The sequence below is a fragment of the Vicia villosa genome, linkage group LG2, assembly GCF_029867415.1.
Source record: "Vicia villosa cultivar HV-30 ecotype Madison, WI linkage group LG2, Vvil1.0, whole genome shotgun sequence".
In the NCBI taxonomy this organism is placed as follows: Eukaryota; Viridiplantae; Streptophyta; class Magnoliopsida; order Fabales; family Fabaceae; genus Vicia; species Vicia villosa.
Genome location: NC_081181.1, coordinates 150,989,586 through 151,010,153, shown reverse-complemented (window position 1 = coordinate 151,010,153; position 20,568 = coordinate 150,989,586). Strand labels below are relative to the sequence as shown.

At 34.4% G+C, this 20,568-nt stretch overlaps 1 protein-coding gene across 1 annotated transcript; it reads left to right on the top strand.

Moving 5' to 3' along the window:
• The first annotated feature begins 12,025 nt into the window (after window positions 1-12,025).
• Window positions 12,026-15,487, top strand: LOC131652468 (uncharacterized). Its single transcript, XM_058922323.1, has 3 exons — window positions 12,026-13,183; window positions 14,495-15,037; window positions 15,170-15,487. Exons 1-3 carry the CDS (start codon window positions 12,350-12,352, stop codon window positions 15,269-15,271), a joined length of 1,479 nt encoding a protein of 492 aa, XP_058778306.1. The 5' UTR covers window positions 12,026-12,349; the 3' UTR covers window positions 15,272-15,487.
• Window positions 15,488-20,568: the final 5,081 nt, after the last annotated feature.

Here is a 20,568-nt window from a genome sequence, read left to right as displayed (position 1 = left end):
AAAGTAAATGAACATGAGAAAAAGGAGAAAGGACGTGAGAGAGAGAAAAAGTTGTTTTGAAAAGGTAGAAAAAGTTGTTTTGGAAAGGTAGGAAAAGAAGGAAACAAAAAGTGGAAAATTGGAAGGAGGTAGAAGAGCACATCCACGTGTCAGTCCAAATTGCAAAGAAGGGTAAATATGGAATTTCAAGAACAATTGGTTTTCTTATATTATAGATAATGTATAATTTTTTTATTTGAAAATAAAAAAATAATATGCCTAACCTTAGGTACTTGTTAAATAAAAAATAGATAAATAATATATGTAACTGTTTTCGTAAGTAGTTGGTTATAAATAATATGCCTAACATTTTGTTTTTTTTATTTCGTCATTCATTTTAGTGTGCCGTTGTTTGTTTTGATTTCCTGTGTTTGTGCGCTGTATTTTGTTTTTCCGTCTTTGTGCGGTGATAATTTATTTCAGGTTAAAAGATGAGTTTCGATCTAGTGCAGATCCAAATCTATAAATTTGGTGCCATTAACGCTATATTTCAGGAGACATAAATATTTTGGACATTTAAATATAGTCATAGTTATAATCGTAGGCATAAGCAATGTGCCGTTTTACGTAACATTGATGTTGTGAGTTTGTTTGCAAATTCATCCTTTTTTGTTTTTGGCGTTTTAATTTATATTGTAATAATGTACTCTATCAATTAGAATGAACGAATATTTTTTAGTAAAAAAATATTTCAAATTATAATTATTTATTAAAATATATATTAGTTACACCACTTTTTTGGTCAAAAGTAGGGGTGGCAAAGCAGACGGCCGGCCCCGCTTAAGCTCGTCCAAAAGCGGGGCGGCGCGGGGCGGGGCAGGCTAACTTAGGTGTCCGAGCTTAAAAGTCAAGCCCGCCCCGTTTACTAACGAGTTGGCGGGTTGGCGGGTCGGCCCGTCAATTTTATTATTTTTATTTTACAATTTGATTTACTACATAATTTTAAAATTTCTTAATTATTACCAAAGAGGTTGATAAAAGATTGTCTTTAACAACACACAATAGAACTTCAACCTGTCTTAAAGACCAATTACAACAAAAAAACGAAATAAATTCAAGCACAATAAAAAAAGTATCAAAATAAATAAATAAACAATACATATAATCATAATCCTATTTAAAAACTAACTACTAAAAGAATCCAATTAAGAATTTACACAAGACAAACAGTGATAACAATTACATTGCATAATACATCACAATGCATAAAATAGTATTGCTTAAAATATCAGCACCTAACTTTTTCAATGTTTACATCATATAGACTGTAATATTGACCGATTTCTTAATAGTTAAATCTTAAATTTGTCTCACGTATACACTAATCAAATCCTTCATTTTCTTAAAATCAATATCTATTTCTAAATAATACATGTAAGCTAATGTATTGAGAATTTAATAAATATGCATGCCATACAATTTTTCTTTTATTTCAAATTTTTCCAATCAACACTTTTATTAAAAAGTTATAGAAAGAACATTATAATTATAATTCAATCATCAATCAACATAATCTTAAGAGAAGATTGTTGTTTTTATAATTAAAGTTATTTTAATTCTAACTAAAAAATAAAATAAAAAGTTTTAACAAAAATCTCGCGGGCAAAACTCGCCTCGCATCGGCCCGTTTTTTTAAGCGGGTTAGGCGGGGCAGGCCAAGTTAAGGTACCGAGCCGAAAACCTCATCCCAGCCCGTTCAAAATGGCGGGTCAAACGAGCCGACCCGATGGACCTGACCCGTTTCGCCACCCCTAGTCAAAAGCAATAACACCACTTTTTAGCAGTAGAAGAGTAGTTACAACACATAACATTATGGTAATCAAAATCGAACAAGACAATAAACGAATATAAATAGGGTTTAAAAATTTAAATGTTTAACCAAGATTTATATTTAAATATTTTTTATTTTTATATTAATATTAACCTTTTATTTTTAAATGATTTTTTTTAAAATTTAAATATGTTATAAGATAACAATATATTAACACATAATGCATCTCTAATTTTGGTTAAATTATTTTATTCAAGTTACATTAGTTTTTACATATATAACTCTTTGATTTTTGATTTTTTTTATTCTGTTTTTTACATTAAAGGTTAATGATTAAGAAACGATTAGATATAAATTTAAAAGCGCATCATGCAAAAAATTTGATTAGCTTGGTTGGTCATGGTAGAACTTGTATTTCCTAATTGGATGGGTTCGCCTTTATTTGACGCTATTTATAAAATCCTCCATCATTTCTTGTTTTAGAGATTCTGCTGACCGAAGCTTCTTCATTTTTCGAAACATATATTCTCTTTAATGAAGCTTCTTCATAAGCAGACGGTGATCCTTTGGAAGATCATTCATCTACCGGAATGGTTCTTTCAAACGAAACCATGAAGTTGATTTCACTATTTCTTCAATAAAAGAATCTCTTTTGATGAACTTAATGATGATTCTTTTAAAATTCTTAAAGTCATCCATTCACCCTTCAACATTTGAATTAACTTGTTGAGCTTTTCAATGACCTCTTCTTTTCTATTTAGTTTTAAAAAAATCACAATCACTTCCATCTTTTGATTTAAGATTAGATCAAGTTTCTGATTCCATCTTTTGAATATTTTATGATTATATGAGAATTTTAAAAAATATTAGATGTTATTTTCAATTATTTTTTATAAAAAAATAAATTTGACATCTAGTTATTTAAACATTTATCACTAAAAAATTTATATATCCAAAATCAAATAATTTTTTAAAACGATATATATAAAAATTAATCCTTTTTCTAAAATATATTTAAAATAACATTAATTTTAAGTAATATTTTAAAATCTAAATAATAATAATAATAGAATAATAAAATAACTAAAATAATATTAAAATATTAAAATAAACTACACTATAAATTTTAATGACAAACTTATTTTTTATTAATAAAGTAAAAAAATTAAAAATTAACAGAAGGAGAAGTGATAAATATACTATAAAATAAAATACAAAATAATTATTAATATTACATTAATATTGTAAAATAAATTAAATTAATTTTTTTTACGTATTCATTTATAATATAAGTCAAGGAATATAACCTGAAACCAATTTTTATAATAAGTTATAAGTTAATTTACCCTAAACTAGTTTTTGTAAAAGATTATAATATTGAATATAATAATACATTCATTACTAAATGAATCTAAAAAGAAAATATTTTCTTATAATTCACGCCAGAGGTGTTGGAACATACAAATCAAATTAAGGTTTCTTTAATGGGGAAAATGATCAATTGAAGAAGATGAAGATTAAAGAATGAATAGAAAATAATAGAGAGAGAGTAATTGAGGGTGAGATAGTGAATTGGCATTAACCACAACATAGGAGTAGTGAGCTCCTTATATAGTACAAGTTACAAAATGATTGGAATGATTTAAAGCACCCTAAAACAAACAGAAAAACAGTTGGGCTTCAGTGTAACCGGTTACGGCAAATAGCGTAACCGGTTACGCAAACGCAACATCTACAGTAAATCTGTTTTACGGGTTCGTAACCGGTTACGGTAACAGGCGTAACCGGTTACGCCAACTGAAGTGCTAAAAACAGCAGTTTCAACACACCACCTCACTTCAGTTGGTCCAAGTCCACCATGCTCAGCTTCCTTCTCAGCCTCTTGAACACCTCATTGGTCACACCCTTGGTCAATAAGTCAGCTACTTGATCTTCGCTTCGACAATACCCCAATCGTAACTTTCCATCGCTCACTAACTCCCTCAAGTAATGAAACCGCATCTCTATGTGCTTGCTTCTTCCATGTGCAATTGGATTCTTCGCAAGGTTGATCGCGGAGACATTGTCGACAAGGAGAGTAATAGCCTCACCCTCACTACTATTAAGCTCCTTCAATAGATTCATAAGCCACATGGCTTGGCAAGCACACAACGATGCCGCAATATACTCGGCCTCACAAGATGAGAGTGCTACCACCGGTTCCTTTTTCGAACACCAAGAGATTGGAGTTCTACCTAGCATAAAGATGTATCCAGCTGTTGACTTTCTATCATCCTTATCACCACACCAATTGGAATCGGTGAAACCAAGTAAATCACACTTTCGGCTCGTATCCGATGCCGGAAAGAGAATTCCACAACCAAGAGTCCCTTTAATATATCTAAGGATCCTCTTGACAGCTGCCATATGAGATACCTTTGGTCTCTCCATGAATCTACTCGCAATACCGACACTAAATGCCAAGTCCGGTCGCGTATTGCACAAATACCGCAATGATCCAATCAATCTTCGATATTGAGTTGGATCAACATCTTGCTCATCCTCACTTTTGGACAGCTGTAGCCTTGCTTCACATGGTGTAATGGCAACATTGCAATGTTCCATTTCACACCTCTTCAAGATCTCAAGTGCATACCTCCTTTGGTGCATGAGCAGTCCCGTTTTTGACCTTTGGAACTCTATGCCAAGGAAGTATTTCATGATTCCAAGGTCCGTCATCTCAAACTCGCTCATGAGTTCCTTCTTGAACCTTGAAATACTCTCCTCACAGCTGCCGGTAATCAAGAGATCGTCCACATATAAGCAAAGGATTATCACTCCATCCTTAGCATTTGATCTCACATATACACCATGTTCGGACACACACCGCTTGAAGTCAATGTCAACAAGGAAGCCATCTATGCGTTTGTTCCAAGCTCTTGGAGCTTGTTTCAAACCATACAAGGCTTTATGCAACTTGTAGTATCTCATCTCTTGATTCTTTACTTCAAAACCAGGGGGCTGTCCAACATAAACTTCCTCATCAAGTGGACCGTTCAAAAACGCAGATTTGACGTCCATTTGATAAACGTTCCAATTGTTGTTGTTTGCAATACCAACAACCAATCGGATGGTCTCAAGCCTAGCCACAGGAGCAAACACCTCCTCAAAGTCTATTCCTTCACGTTGCAAAAACCCTTTCGCTACTAATCGAGCCTTATACTTGATTATCTCGCCCTTCGGATTTGCTTTCACTTTAAAGACCCAACGGACACCAATTGGCTTCTTACCATGAGGTAGATCAACTAACTCCCAAGTACCGTTTTTCTCGATTGATTCCAGCTCCTCTTTCATTGCACAAATCCATTTTGGATCCCTTAGAGCCTCCTCCGTATTCACCGGTTCGGATTCGGCCATAAGCGCAAAATGAACGAAATCACCTTCATTATTAACTTCGTTATCTTGGAATCTCTCACATTCTTGGAGTCTAGAAGGCAACACTCTTTGCCTTGTTGATCTTCTACGGTGTCCTTCAGTTTGAACATCATTCGGAGGCTGCGGAACTGTTTCGGGACTGACTGGATCATCAAAAAATACAGCAGTTGGGATTCTGTTCTGCTCGTAACCGGTTACGCCTGTATGTACTGCCTGGCCATAACCGGTTACGCTGTTCCCTGCAGAATTCTGACTCTGTTTTTCCTGTCCGTAACCGGTTACGCCAGTTTGTACTGGCTGGCCGTAACCGGTTACGCTGAGACTGCTGCTGTTATTTTCTTCAAAAATAACATCTCGACTAATTTGAATCTTCCGATTTCTCGCATCGAACAGTTTGTAACCGCCTGTAGAGTGATATCCAACGAATATCATCTCTTCTCCTTTATCGTCCAACTTCTTTCTCAATTGTCCCGGCACATGTTTATAAGCCACCGAACCGAATACACGCAAATGACTTAGATTCGGTTTGAATCCACACCAAGCCTCTTCCGGTGTAAGCTTTTCAAGCTTCTTTGTAGGACAACGATTCAATAAGTATGTGGCTGTAGAGACCGCTTCTCCCCATAGTTCCTTCGGTAGGCTTTTACCGCTTAACATGCTTCGAACCATGTTCATAATCGAACGATTTTTCCTCTCGGCAATACCATTTTGCTGCGGCGTATAGGGTGGTACAACCTCACGCACTATACCCTCATCATCACAATACTTCCCAAACGCAACCGAGGTATACTCACCTCCACCGTCCGTATTGAGAACTTTCAACTTGCGACCGCATTGCCTCTCCGCCATGGACTTAAACCTCTTGAATACATCAAACACCTCATCCTTTCTCTTGATGACGTAAGTCCACAACTTTCTACTAAAATCGTCAATGAATGTGACAAAATATCGATTGCCACCAAATGTGTCCACTTGCATAGGTCCACAAACATCGGAATACACCACCTCAAGGTGTGCATTGGTCCTATGACCCGCATCCTTGCTAAAACTTCCTTTGTGTTGTTTTCCTTTCACACATTCCTCACACAACTCAGCTGGAATGTTAATGTGTGGCAGCCCGGTAACCATACCTTCTTGTTGCAACGCTTTGAGATCACGAAAATTCAAGTGACCGAGACGGTAATGCCATAACCACTCCTCTCTACTTGCAGCTGTAGCTAAGCACCTATGCTCCAATACTTTCAGCTCAACTTTGAAAGTCCTATTGGTAGCCATGGGAGCCTTTAGGATCAACACTCCACTAGCATCAACAACCCGCAAGATCTTATCTTCCAATCGTATATTGTAACCTTTTTCGAGCAATTGACTAATACTCAAAAGATTACACTTAATACCTGGAATATACAGCACATCCTTGATCATAGAATGTCCACCATCCTTTTTCTCGATCAACACATCACCGACACCTTCGGCCATGAGAGTGGAATCGTCCGCAAACTTCACTTTGTTTTTCGCCACTTGATTGATTTGCACAAACCAATCTCTTCTTCCAGTCATATGCGTTGAACATCCGGAGTCTAAGTACCACTCCTCTTTGCCTTGAGTTCCATCACGAACCGAAATCATCACATTTTGTTCCGAACTCAAAACTGTCGCTTTTTCTGCACTGCTGCAGCTGCTGTCCCGTGACTTGCAGCTGCTGTCCAGCACCTCTGTCATGCCTTCGCACTCATCGGTAATCATCATTAAGAGTGTGGCTTCATCATCCACCTCTTGCCTAGCAACCTTGGCTTCATCCCCTTTAGTTTCAAGCTGTTTAGCACCACACTTTGCTTGAAAATGCCCAAGTTTCCTGCATTTCCAGCATTGTACCTTGCTCATGTCTCTTGGTTTTCCACCTCTCGCGTTGCTTCGATCACCATAACCGTTTGAGCTGCTGCTCTCACCCTTTTGTCCCTTCGAATGTTTAGGTTCACCATCGCCTTGCTTCCCTTTCGAAGGCCATTTCCCTTTCGAACCTTTACTCCTTTCATTGAAACGAGCTTGCAAAGCTAATTCCGCCTTTGCTTTATCGCTTCCTCTCTCGTCCATTCTTTGTTCATGTGCTTCTAGGGAACTTTGAAGCTCATCCTTGCTCAGCGACGTAAGGTCCTTCGACTCTTCAATAGCAACCACAATGTTGTCGAATCTTGACGTCAACGAACGTAGGATTTTTGACACAACATTCTGCTCTAAGATCGTTTCCCCACACGACTTGATTTGATTCACTAAGCGCGTAATGCGCGTCACATAATCGTTGATCGTTTCCTTCTCTTCCATTTGCGTTAACTCGAATTTCCTCTTGTGAGTTTGTAACCTCACAACCTTCGCCTTCGCAGCCCCAGCATATGCTTTCTCAAGAATTAACCAAGCTTGCCTCGCGGACTCGCAATCACCGACCTTTTCGAAGTTATCACCATCGACGCAAGAGTGTATCAAGAAGAGAGCTTTGTAATCTTTCTTCTTCTCTTCCCTGAAAGTGGCTTGATGTGCAGCTGTAGGTTCAGCCCCAAGAGGTGTGACTCCATTGTTGACGATATCGAGAACTTCTTGATATCCAAACAAGACCTTCATTTGCTTAGACCACTTGTCGTAATTCTTCGAATCAAGAATCGGTAAATTGGATGGGATTCGATCATTGGTACTCATTGTTGCAGCAGAATCGGATCAGAACCAGAGCTCTTGATGCCAAATGTTGGAACATACAAATCAAATTAAGGTTTCTTTAATGGAGAAAATGATCAATTGAAGAAGATGAAGATTAAAGAATGAATAGAAAATAATAGAGAGAGAGAGTAATTGAGGGTGAGATAGTGAATTGGCATTAACCACAACATAGGAGTAGTGAGCTCCTTATATAGTACAAGTTACAAAATGATTGGAATGATTTAAAGCACCCTAAAACAAACAGAAAAACAGTTGGGCTTCAGTGTAACCGGTTACGGCAAACAGCGTAACCGGTTACGCAAACGCAACATCTACAGTAAATCTGTTTTACGGGTTCGTAACCGGTTACGGTAACAGGCGTAACCGGTTACGCCAACTGAAGTGCTAAAAACAGCAGTTTCAACAAGAGGGAGTATTAAATATGTTATTATTTAATTTGCAAAATCAATAAACTCATATTTTGAAGTCCTATTTTTTTAGGCCTGCTGTTTTATGAGTTTGTTTTTTCTAGCCCAAGGCCGATCCTAGTTACAAATTATAAATAAATTGAGAATTGATATTGGCCTAAATTATTTTAAGTTTTTAATTTTTAAAGTTTACTACAAAAGTAGAAAAGTAGTGATATCGATTTTGATTTGAAAGAACGAAACCTTTATCGAACGGTAGGAAAACTCAATTTTTGGTTTCAAACACGGTGAACGCATTTTTTAGTCAATTAGAACAAATTTAATTTTCAAAAAGGTGATTTTAAGAGTATAAGGGGATATGCGAAAGCGAGCACTTATACATTTAAAGTCTAATACTGGACATGCGATAGCAGACATTACCTTAAAATTATTTTTTCTACCTTAAGCAACTTTTCGAATAATTAAAAGTAGTTATTTTCTAAAGAGAATTTTGCACTATAACATGTTTGACACTCAAAAACGGGCACTTAAATTACTTGCTAAAATTCCGTATGGCTCACGCGAAAACAGCCGGTACCTTAAAAACTAATTCTTTTTCTACGAGCTAAAAAATATTGTCTCATTTTAATTACAAAGTAACAACTTTGTGAGTGTTAACGGTCAATCAGAATCATATCCTAATCTCCCATTTTCATAATCTGATAACCATCTGCAATTTTTTCCTGCTTAAACATATCAAACCATTTGTATCGCCTTAGATGAACAATATAACAATAAAACCATTTGTATCGCCTTAGATGAACAATATAACAATAGAAGACGATACTTAACATTAATCTATATGAACTCGACATCTTCTTTATTTTTGTTAGATTAATGATATAAATGTGAGTAAGTGGAAAAATAGTTTCACATTGAATATGAGAATGGTGAATTGAACATTTATAAACGGGAGAACTCACTCACCTATCACCTTAAAATTTTAAGTAAATAAATGATGTGTCTCTCACAAAGATACTTAATCCTACACTATATATCAATACTTTCTAATGAACAAACTCCCCCAACAATTTTCGTACCCTTGTGGACCTATCAACCATAATTTTAATTTATGTTTCCTGTATTTTAGATTTATTCTTTATGATGTCAAATTGAATAATAATCTAACAAGTAGGTAACGTGGCAATAACTTCTGGAAGCCGATTCAAAGAAGTAACAACATGTGAAAACATCGTAACAACATACGTACAAAAAAATTCAATTAACACCAACAACCGTTGACTAAAGTAAAGTTATGTTGTTTAACAACGACAATATAGTTACCATTTTAATTACTTGATTGAAAATCCCAAACACTAACTTCAACCACAATGGTACGGAATAGAAATGTGTAATTTTTTCTTCTTTTTTCCTTAAAAAGGTATTGACTTCTTTTATATGTTAAGAAACTGTCTTTTAATTCTATCAAATTAAAGTAACATTGCCAAATAAAAAGAAGTTTCGTCTAAAATAAGAGTTTTAAGAAGGAAATTGCTTTATACATTTATAATAAAGTTATCGAGATATTCTAGTACATATTAACAAAACTTAAAATAGGAATTTGTATGGTAATCTTGTTTTGTATTATATTTATATTTTGTCATTGAGGATAAGATAAATGAAAGAAAAAACCTAAATTGGAGTTTAACTAATTGTAGATGATAATGATGAAGAGTTGTTTAGGGTGATGTTGTCAAAGTGAGGGATAGAAAACACAAGTTAACCTACTCAAAATGTAAAAAATAGATAGCCAAGAGTTAATTACATTTCTTTATATGGTTTATAATGTAGCCCCACGAAAGCCAAACAGAAAAATATTAGAAATTTAAACTTTTTCAAAGATTGGAAATTTAAACGTTTCTCTTACTCACTATCTTATTGTCTTTTGAATTATCTATAAATATGTGGTGTGACGAAAATCAAATAAATTGATTTTTTTTAATTTTAATTAAAAATAATTAAAAATCATAAAGTATGGACTCTGATATAGACTAATATAATTAAGAATAATATATATATATATATATATATATATATATATATATATATATATATATATATATATATATATATATATATATATATATATAACGGTAACACCACTACATATATTAACATTTATTTATTTATTTAGTATTAAAAAAGCTAAAAATAATAATTAAACCTAATTTCCTTAATTCCTTATTAATCAATATTGTTTTGACATATTTTTATTCTTTTAGATGTGTTTAAAATTTGTCTAGCTAATACAATTGAAATATTTTTATAAATAATTATCCGAATTATTTGACAAGTGCAATATTATAGGACATAGATTTGAAGAGTATAAAACTAATGAGAATAATTCATACGCAAAATTAATAACTTAGAGCATCAATGTTACCTGATAAAAGAAGTGTTTACACATTTTTCAATAGTATTGTATCATAAAGTTTAGAATAATTGCCTTAAAATAAGAGTGGTCAAAACTCTTCTGCACAAAGCCAAGTACAACTATGTTTTGCTCTTTTTTTACTTTTGAATTACCTTTTTACTTTTAATAAATAATAATAGTACATATTATATAATTATTATTTATTAAAACTCATTTTAAATTTTAAATATACAATATGTATATTTAAGAAATATAGTTAAATTGGTTAAATAATTAAAAGAGTTAAAAGGTAGTGCACTGACAGTGTAAAAAATCTTTACACTGTCATCCAATAAAAACATTTTATTCTGCCATATCATATCAGTAACTTAAAATTTACAGTATGACTTGGCGCTTAACAAGGTCGTGATTGGTTGACAGTGTAAAACTTTTTTACACTGTCAGTGCATCACCCCTTTTCTCTAATTAAAATGTTTGAAATAATAAAAAAAAATTGGTATGAATTAAATATACTCACGTGCAAGAGACTAATCACTCAAGTTTTATAAAATTTAATTTTTAAATTTATTAAATATTCATATATTTAACATAAAAAATTTATATGTTGGAAATTTTCTAATTAATCAAAATTTTATTAATCCATACTCAATTCATGATGGAATATTAAGCGGAAGCGTACCTTTAAGATCTATGGAATTTTGATGAGAAGATGGTGATCTTGATAGGATAAATGACATTCCAATTGTAGATTCCTTAATTCCTTAGTTTATCTTTCAATGGGATAAAGAGAATAAATATTTTATGATACTTTTTAGTAGTGTCTACAATTGGGGACCACAATCCCTTATTTATAAGAATCGCATGCCCTTTCATGAAGAGTCATGTTTATTCAAGTTTAGAATCTCATGCCCTTCCATAAAAGGTCATGATTATTCAAGGTTTATTATTTCAATTTTACCCATCACAAATAATAGAAATAAGACTTTTGGTATCTACACTAAAATATTTTTCATGACAATTACGTCTTTAGCCATAAATTTTATATTCAATAGATCACTTTAATTTGACTAATTAAATAATGGTCATAACACATCAATTTATTACATGTATGACCCCAAAAATTCTAACATCATATACATTAATTATTTGAATAAATTTAAAGAATAAATTTTCTTTTTATAATGTAACCGGTGATAATAGTATAGTGGAGTTTCTTTTAACAACCCTTGATATAGTTGCTCCTAAATCCCTATAAATTTAAATGAGTCCCCACAAAACAATAGCTAGCACTTTAGCAGCAATAATATAAATACTAGTCCTGGTATTGGGACACTTCCAGTACAGGAGTGCGTGCAACCTGTCACTTCTGCATGCTCTCGTCTCCACTTTACCCTCTCTTCTCTCCTTTTTCACCTCCCTACTTCCTCCTTCTCACTCTCATTCCATCCTCATAATTCAATGCATAGGTCCCTATCATACCTTCTACACTCTCAATCATTCTATAACACCATCTCTTTCTATTCAAATACTACCACTTCTTCTTACTCTTACTTGTTGTAAATAATCTTTTCTATTATCATACACAAAACATAAACAAGAATGAAAGACTCAGACAAAATAATAGTAACTCCAACACACCAACAACGAACCTCAAATCCACACTCACCAAAGCTCTTCATGCTATGGCTCATCCTCGCCGTCTCTCTCACCTACTTCATCTACACTCTCAAACTCGTCTCCACTTCAACCACCTGCAACCACCCTCCATTCTCCATCAACCTCCACTCATCCACCATCAACACCACTTCCAAACTCACTCCAACAACTCCCCACAAAACAGACCTCAAACACGTCGTCTTCGGAATCGCAGCATCCTCAAAACTCTGGCCACAAAGAAAAAACTACATAAAACTCTGGTACAACAACAAAACAATGAGAGGAATAGTTTGGGTGGACGACGATACCGTAAAAACAGACCCAAACGAAGCTCTTCCAATGGTGAGAATCTCAACCGACACATCCAACTTTCCATACACAAACAAACAAGGCCACCGTTCCGCGATTCGCATCTCGCGAATCGTTTCCGAAACGGTGCGTTTAGGACTTAAGGATGTGCGGTGGTTTGTAATGGGAGACGACGACACCGTTTTTGTAACGGATAATTTGATTAGGGTTTTGAATAAGTATGATCATAAAGAGTATTATTACATTGGAAGCTTATCGGAGAGTCATTTGCAGAATATATATTTTTCTTATGGAATGGCTTATGGTGGGGGTGGATTTGCGATTAGTTATGGATTGGCGAAAGCGCTTGTGAAAATGCAGGATCGTTGTATTCATAGGTATCCTGGACTTTATGGTTCTGATGATCGAATGCAAGCTTGTATGGCGGAACTCGGTGTTCCACTCACCAAAGAAATCGGTTTTCATCAGGTTAGTTGTTAATTGTTGATTAGTTAATTTTAATTAGAATTTAGTTATTTGATTATGTGATTATTTGATTATGCTTATGTGTGTTTTTGTGTTTTGAATAAGACATGTGTGGATTATATGTCATGATGACTGAGTTGAATGAAAGGTACTTTTTGGGCCTATGTGATGGGCTTTTTTGTTTGTTTTTTAAATCTGATTTGGTTGGTGATGTGTTATTGCTTTACTGCCCCCACTAAAAACATGTTTGGCCCCATGTAACTTTGGCTCCAAGCAACACCGAATTTGCAGTGTGAGATGGGCTGGCGTTGTGTCTTATGTGAGGTAGATGAGTGATAATTATACACAATTTTTTTATTCACTTAAAAATCGATATAAGTTATATATAATCAAAATATAAATAGCACGACTTACAGACAACAAATAATCTGAGATGTTACACAAATGTAAGGTTTTGGATTTGAACTCAAGTGATGGTGTCAAACTTAATACTGTCTAGATTTATCCGTTGAGGCAGGATTTGCAAAATAATTAGATTGTTTCTATACATGCATGGTATTATAATTGAAGTAGTAACTTATTAATTAGGTTTCTTCGTCAGCAAGTTTTGACTTATCCAACAAACATTATCATCTAAATTCAATCTCGGAACTTTGCGATTGTGTATGTATGAGTTTATTGTGATTATTGTTATTAAAAAAAAGTTTTTTTCGGATAATTGGTTGTTGGAATGGGATTGATTTGATGGTGATCTTTTGTTTCTGACTGCAAAATGCAAACATATTATTACTAGTAAAACACCTCCTTTAATAGATGATGGATGGTGAACTAAACTACCTATTTGTGCTTCTTCTATTCACTTAGTTTCTAAATTTTGACTTATTTTTCCTTTTTCAATTGGAATTCATGCAGAGTGGGATCTTAGGAGTTTTAGTATTTTTAACTTTGAACAGCTTAGATTTCTTTATAGTAGTTGCCATGTCTAAAGTTCAGCAGGTAAGGCCAAACTATGTCTTTTAATGTTTTCCCACCAAACTAGGTCTTTAGTTTAGCATTCCTTTAGTACTTAGGTAGGGGAAAAAGACTAATTTTAATTTCTCAGTTCTGTCTTATTGGATGTTAGCAAAATTAGGAGAGCCGTGTCTTTAATTTTATTGAAAATACAAGTCTCGCATCGAATAAAATAGTCAAGAATTAGTACCTTTTAGAACATGATCCTCAAAGTTTTGTTCATAATAATAAAAATGATTCAACGAATTCATGCTATCGATTGTGCAAGTTTTGACACTAACGGTCCATGGTTTATTGATACAGTATGATGTGTATGGGAACTTATTTGGGCTTCTTGCAGCTCATCCAGTGACTCCATTGGTATCACTACACCATCTTGATGTCGTTGAGCCGATTTTCCCTAATGCCACAAGAGTTGAAGCACTTCAACGCCTTACAGTACCAATGAAGCTTGACTCAGCAGGACTAATTCAACAATCCATCTGCTACGATAAAGAAAAGAAATGGACTATTTCAGTTTCATGGGGTTTTGCAGTTCAGATATTTCGCGGGATATTTTCGCCTCGCGAAATTGAAATGCCTTCAAGAACATTCCTTAATTGGTACAGAAGAGCCGATTACACTGCATATGCTTTCAACACACGGCCTGTTACACGAAATCCGTGTCAGAAGCCTTTTGTGTTTTACCTTTCGAAGGCGAAATTCAATTCTACAATACATCAGACAGTGAGTGAATACGAAAGGCATCGTGTTCCTCATCCAGAATGTCGATGGAAAATGGCTGATCCTTCTGCTCTTGATAAAATTATTGTATATAAGAAATCAGACCCACATCTATGGGATAGGGTATGTTCTTCTTCTCTTGTCATATCAATTAGCATTCAATCATAACTAACTTTATAACTAGCCTTTATAGTTCCAACTTGTTAAGTGTTTTTTAGGCTTTTAGTTTTAAGATGCAAAAACTAATTGTGGCAGGCTCCAAGGAGAAACTGTTGCAGAGTAATGAAGTCAAACAAGAAAGGAAGAATGGTGATGGATGTTGGTATATGTAGAGATGGCGAGGTCAGCGAACCATAAGTGTAACTTGTGAATGATTAAAATTAGGTTCTTGTCTATATTAATTCTTTGTTTCTATTTCTTCATTTATTAAGTCTATATGTAAAATTTTGTGATTTCCCTGGAATGGGATGGGTTCCGGAACGATGATACATGGGCAAAAAATTTGTAGTTTATAATCATAATAGATACAAATTGTAAGTTAATATACTGGAAATAAAGAAGTTCAATTTGTAATTTTCTTTTTCTTGCTGACTTTGATGTTTGATTCTTAAGAATTCAGAGACAGTGCGTGCACTAAAACATAAAAATTAATCAGATATTTTCATGACATTGAAAACAAACGATTTTGGCGTACATGCATACCTGTCATGCCAGTCACAAAAATCTGTCTTATATCAAAACACCTTAGAGTTTGGTAATGCATACAGCCAAAAGAATTCTTTTGGTGCCATCTTTAGAATCTGTCTCCTAGTTCATTCTTTTCGTTCACGTATGATAGATATTCAGAGCCAGAGGGGAATCTGGACACTGAAAAGGAAAATTCCCGTATCTGGCCTCTAATGGCAGAATAATACTGTTAAATTTTGCCTCAATACAATAAATCATAGATAGGGGACCAACATGATGCTACCCATTTTGAAAATTATATCGTGTCTAATGTTTGTGCGTGTCGTTACATACTAATGTTAAAAATACAGTCACTGCAGTAGTGCATGACATTTTTTTGAAAAACCTTAACCTTTTTTGGGGTGTTCCTCATCTAAATATAATAAGGCATTGTGACATTTTTAGATTTTACTTTCATATCCAAAGCTGTTATGGACTCTGGTAGAAGTTGTTATTCGATGTTCTGTCGAAAGGTTATATTCGACTGTTGCAATAGCTCTTCTCCTAGTGTTGTTGACTTGTTGTCATCGCCGCTTCTATTCAAAAGCTTCCGCTGCCGCCACCATAACTCATCCTCCATCACCGCCGCCACTTCTGTTGCGCCACCCACTGTCGCGTTTAGCAACTGTCGCGCCTCCAGCACCATCTATTCCTCTTTCGGTGATGAGTCTGAGCATGCTTCTACCAAGGTCGACAGCCCTACCAAGTCGTCCTTTTCTTCCAATAGACAAGAGTTTCACTTAGCCCTTGTTGTCACTAACATCAAAAACAACATTCTCTTTATTCTAGAGATGGAGAAACATCACTACACCATGTGGGCTAAACAGTTTGAAATTCACGCTTGTGCTCTCAAAGTGGTCCATCACATTATTCCGCAACAAGGAAAAGAAAAACATGCCTCCGGTGATGTTGATTTTAAAATATGGACAACCCTTGATTTCACAGTGCTCTGATAGATTTATTCCACCATCTCCCTTGATCTCCTTACCACTATTTTGGAAAAAGGATCCACCGCCATGGCTTCCTGGCAACGTTTAGCTGATATTTTTGTTCACGGTCTGCCAAGATGTAGCACTTGCTACCAAAGACATGAAAGTGTTTAGCATTTGATTTTTTTTCCCTTTCCAAAGCTCATACTGATATGTTTTGGTTCCAGATCTTATGGTCACACGATTGTGGATGTGACATGTTGTGTTCATAGCTTCAGCCTAAAAGTAGTAAGGTAGATTCTTGGCATGCAACATGACTCTTGCCGACTCTTGTAAGGTTTTATTTTTGCGTTCAACCACTCCATTCTGCCGAGGTATGATAAGTGCTAAGAATTTGTGACCAATCTCTTTAGAGGAACAAAAGTCATAAAACTTAGAGCTCTCAAATTCTTTGCCATGGTCACTCCTTATGTTCAATATCTCACCCCCATTTTCTTTTTGGAGACGAAGGCATAACTCTTTAAAAACATCAAAAAAAGTCAGATTTTCTTTAATAAAGTCAATCCAAGTATACCTTGAAAAATCATCCACAAACACAAAGACATATCTTTTTCTACCCAGGATTTCCACTTGCATTGGTTGTATGAGGTCCATATGAAGTAAATCTAGAACTTTTGAGGTGGTAAGATGTTTGAGCTTCTTGTGGGACATCTAGGTCTGCTTGCCTATTTGGCACTTTCCACAAATTTCGCCTTCTTCAATCTTGAGTTTTGGCAATTTCTTGATAGCATCTTCAGATATGATATTTTTCATACTCTTGAGGTTGAGATGACCAAATTTTTGGTTCCATATCTTGGTCTCACTACCTTGGATATCAAACATTTTGAGGAATGACTTTTGTTTTGAGATACCTATAAATAACAGTTGCCTTTGGATCTTGATCCTTTCATTAACACTTCTTGATCTTTGCTAGAAACAATGCATTTTGATTTGTTGAAACTCACATTCATACCTTGATCCTATAGTTGATTTATATTGGTCAAGTTTGCAGTTAATCCCTCTACCATCAACACATCGTCAAGGCCAGGAAAGCTTGGACAAACCAGTTTGCCTATGCACTTGATTTTACCTTTTTCTCCATCACCAAAAGTAACATAACTATTAGAGTAAGATTTTACCTCTTATAAATAGTTCTTTTCTCCAGTCATGTGCCTGGAACATCCATTATCAAAATACTAATATTCTATTGATAAAATTCTAAGAGATGCATGAGATATGAGACTTGTGGTTGTTTCTTTTAGTTTCCACACTTTCTTGCTTGAATGTTCTTGTCTATTTTTCAATTGAGACTTAGTTGATTATAAGACTAAGGATATTCATACAATCTATAGCAGTAGGGCCTTATATGACCGTATCTTCTATAAAAGTGATATCTCCATCATGAGTTCTTGTAGGATTTGTTTTGAGGATACATGTGTCGAACCAGATGCTATGACATATGGTCCAACAATAAAAACTCAGTATTTTTCTCAAGGGGAACAAGCTTCTTAGTGGAAACTTTGATTTCTTTGTTCATGGAGCTATAGTAAAACCATACTCCCTTCATATTCCTAGACATCGTCCCCACTTTCAAGATTTCATTTAGTATATGTGAATCATTGTTCAACATACGAACGAATTTTTGTTATATTTTCAAGCTTGAAATTTAACAGAGTTATTTCTTCTTCCAGATTAGTGATGATTGAAACAAGTTTCTCTTTTTTCCTGAAATAGAGCACTTATAGTTCTCTTTTGTTTCTCTCCTACTATGCGTGCTTCCTCCCATTTGGTATACAAAAGTCGGTATGTTATAGCTAACTCTTCATTAGAGACGTCTTCGTCACTAGACTCACTACAAGATTCATATATTTCTAGTGAAAGTCATTACCTTACTAGTTGTTTCTTCACTCTCATCATCATAATAAGACCATGTGATTGACATTCCCTTTTTATGCTTCTTTAAAAATGTAGGACATTCAGATTTAATGTGGCTAAAACCTTCACATTAATGAAATTGAACTCCTTTGACTTTGTTTGGTTTGTCTTCATATTTGCTCTTGCACTGAGGATCAATTTTCTTGAAGTTGTCTAACACTTTGTCTTCGACATTTTTCGTCCATCTTCTGTCCAGTTTCTTCAAGGATTTGTTAAAATTTCTACTAAGAAGAGCGTTAGCATCCGATATACTTTCTTCACTTTCACATTGTTCTTCTTTTTCAAACCCGTCATTGATAGTCATATCAAAGGTTTGTAGAGAACCAATGAGTTCATAAACTTTAATGTTGCTTAAGTCTTGTGATTTTTCAATAGCTATAACCTTCATATCAAACTACTTAGGTAGTGATCTGAGGATTTTTTCCAGCTTTTCTTCAGCCATCTTATCTCTTAAAACTTTGTTGTGAGGAGGTGCAGCCTTGACATACGAACTTTGGACGTACCTTCATATGCAATTTTGCGATCTCCCATGCCTCTTTGGCTTCAGTGCATGTGTTGATCAATTTAAACATATTCTTGTCCACACCATTGAAAATAGCATCCAAGGCTTTGAAGTTTCCAAGAGCTTCATCATCTTCAGCATTAGAACAATGAGCTTCAGGCTTTAAGATTGATGTTCCATCTTGAGAGGTAATCACAAGGTGTTTCAAACCTTTTATAACAATCTTCCATGTTTTATTGTCCATGGATTTAAGAAAAGCAACCATCTTGACTTTCCAATAATCATAGTTGTAGTCATCCAAGATAGGTGGCCTATTGACTGATCCTCCATCCTTAGTGTTGTCCATTTGAACAAAATATACTTTTCCTATAGCTCACCCAAACAGAACAGGGAACCTGCTCTGATGCCAATTGAAATTTTGTTCTTCACAAGATAAATGTTGGAAAAATGTCTGGGAATATGTGTACAACAAGCTTATAACAGTTTGACAGAAAACAAGATGATAAATCATAAAGCAATAAAGAAAATGAAGGAATTGACAGCCCAGTTTAGTGCAACACCTAAGTCTGAGGGGCTTCCAACCCAAGAAAGGAAATTCACTCTCAATAGTATTTGTACAAAGTGTCTTAGATGAACAACCTTTGTTTAATTCCCCACTCCATAATACTACCAGTGTCTTTTTATTTAGGACTTCCCCTAAATATGAGACCATTTCACTTTCTCTCAATCAATAACCCTAATGATCAATACACAATACAAGCGCTATAGAAACAAACTGAAACAAATAACCTTTATACCTTTGATTTGAAACTTATGTGCTACAGAGGTGCACAAATAAAAACAAATACAAAATGACTCAAGAACAAAACCTAACACTCAAGATATTTAACTCTAACTCGTGTCTTCAATGTTGTTAGGAGGAGTCTTTATATAATTATTCATATGTTGGGCTTTTCTTCAATGAACATTAGATTTGAGAACAACCAGATTTAATATTGATGAAAATTATATTTGTTTTGATTTGATCTTCATTTACTTATAAATCTTCATTTAATTTGATTTCGATTTGGACAATTTTTTATCAAATCCTTCTAAAAATATATTTGCAAAAAGATACAATTCATAAACAACAAATCTCCTTGAAAACAATGAGATTCACACACTGATTTACTCACAAACTTTGGTCGATAGACTGAGGCCAGATGCTGCACACATGCTGAAACATCTTATTTCACATTTTATCTTTTTCACAAAATATGTCTTGTATTTCCCATAATATTTTACCTAATAAAGCCCATCAAAGTATCAACGAAAGTATTTAATAAATTTAAAATTTTTTTTTTTCATATTCCTCAATTTTGAAACTATAAAGAAAAATCAAAATGTTTTTCAAATTCCAATCCAAGGTACAAGACATGTCAACAATCTAAAACCGCATGAAAACCGCCACTTGTCAATAGATATGGACTACCTGGTTGGTCTATCATTCATGATATCCAAGATTTTGGAAGGATTCATGTCAA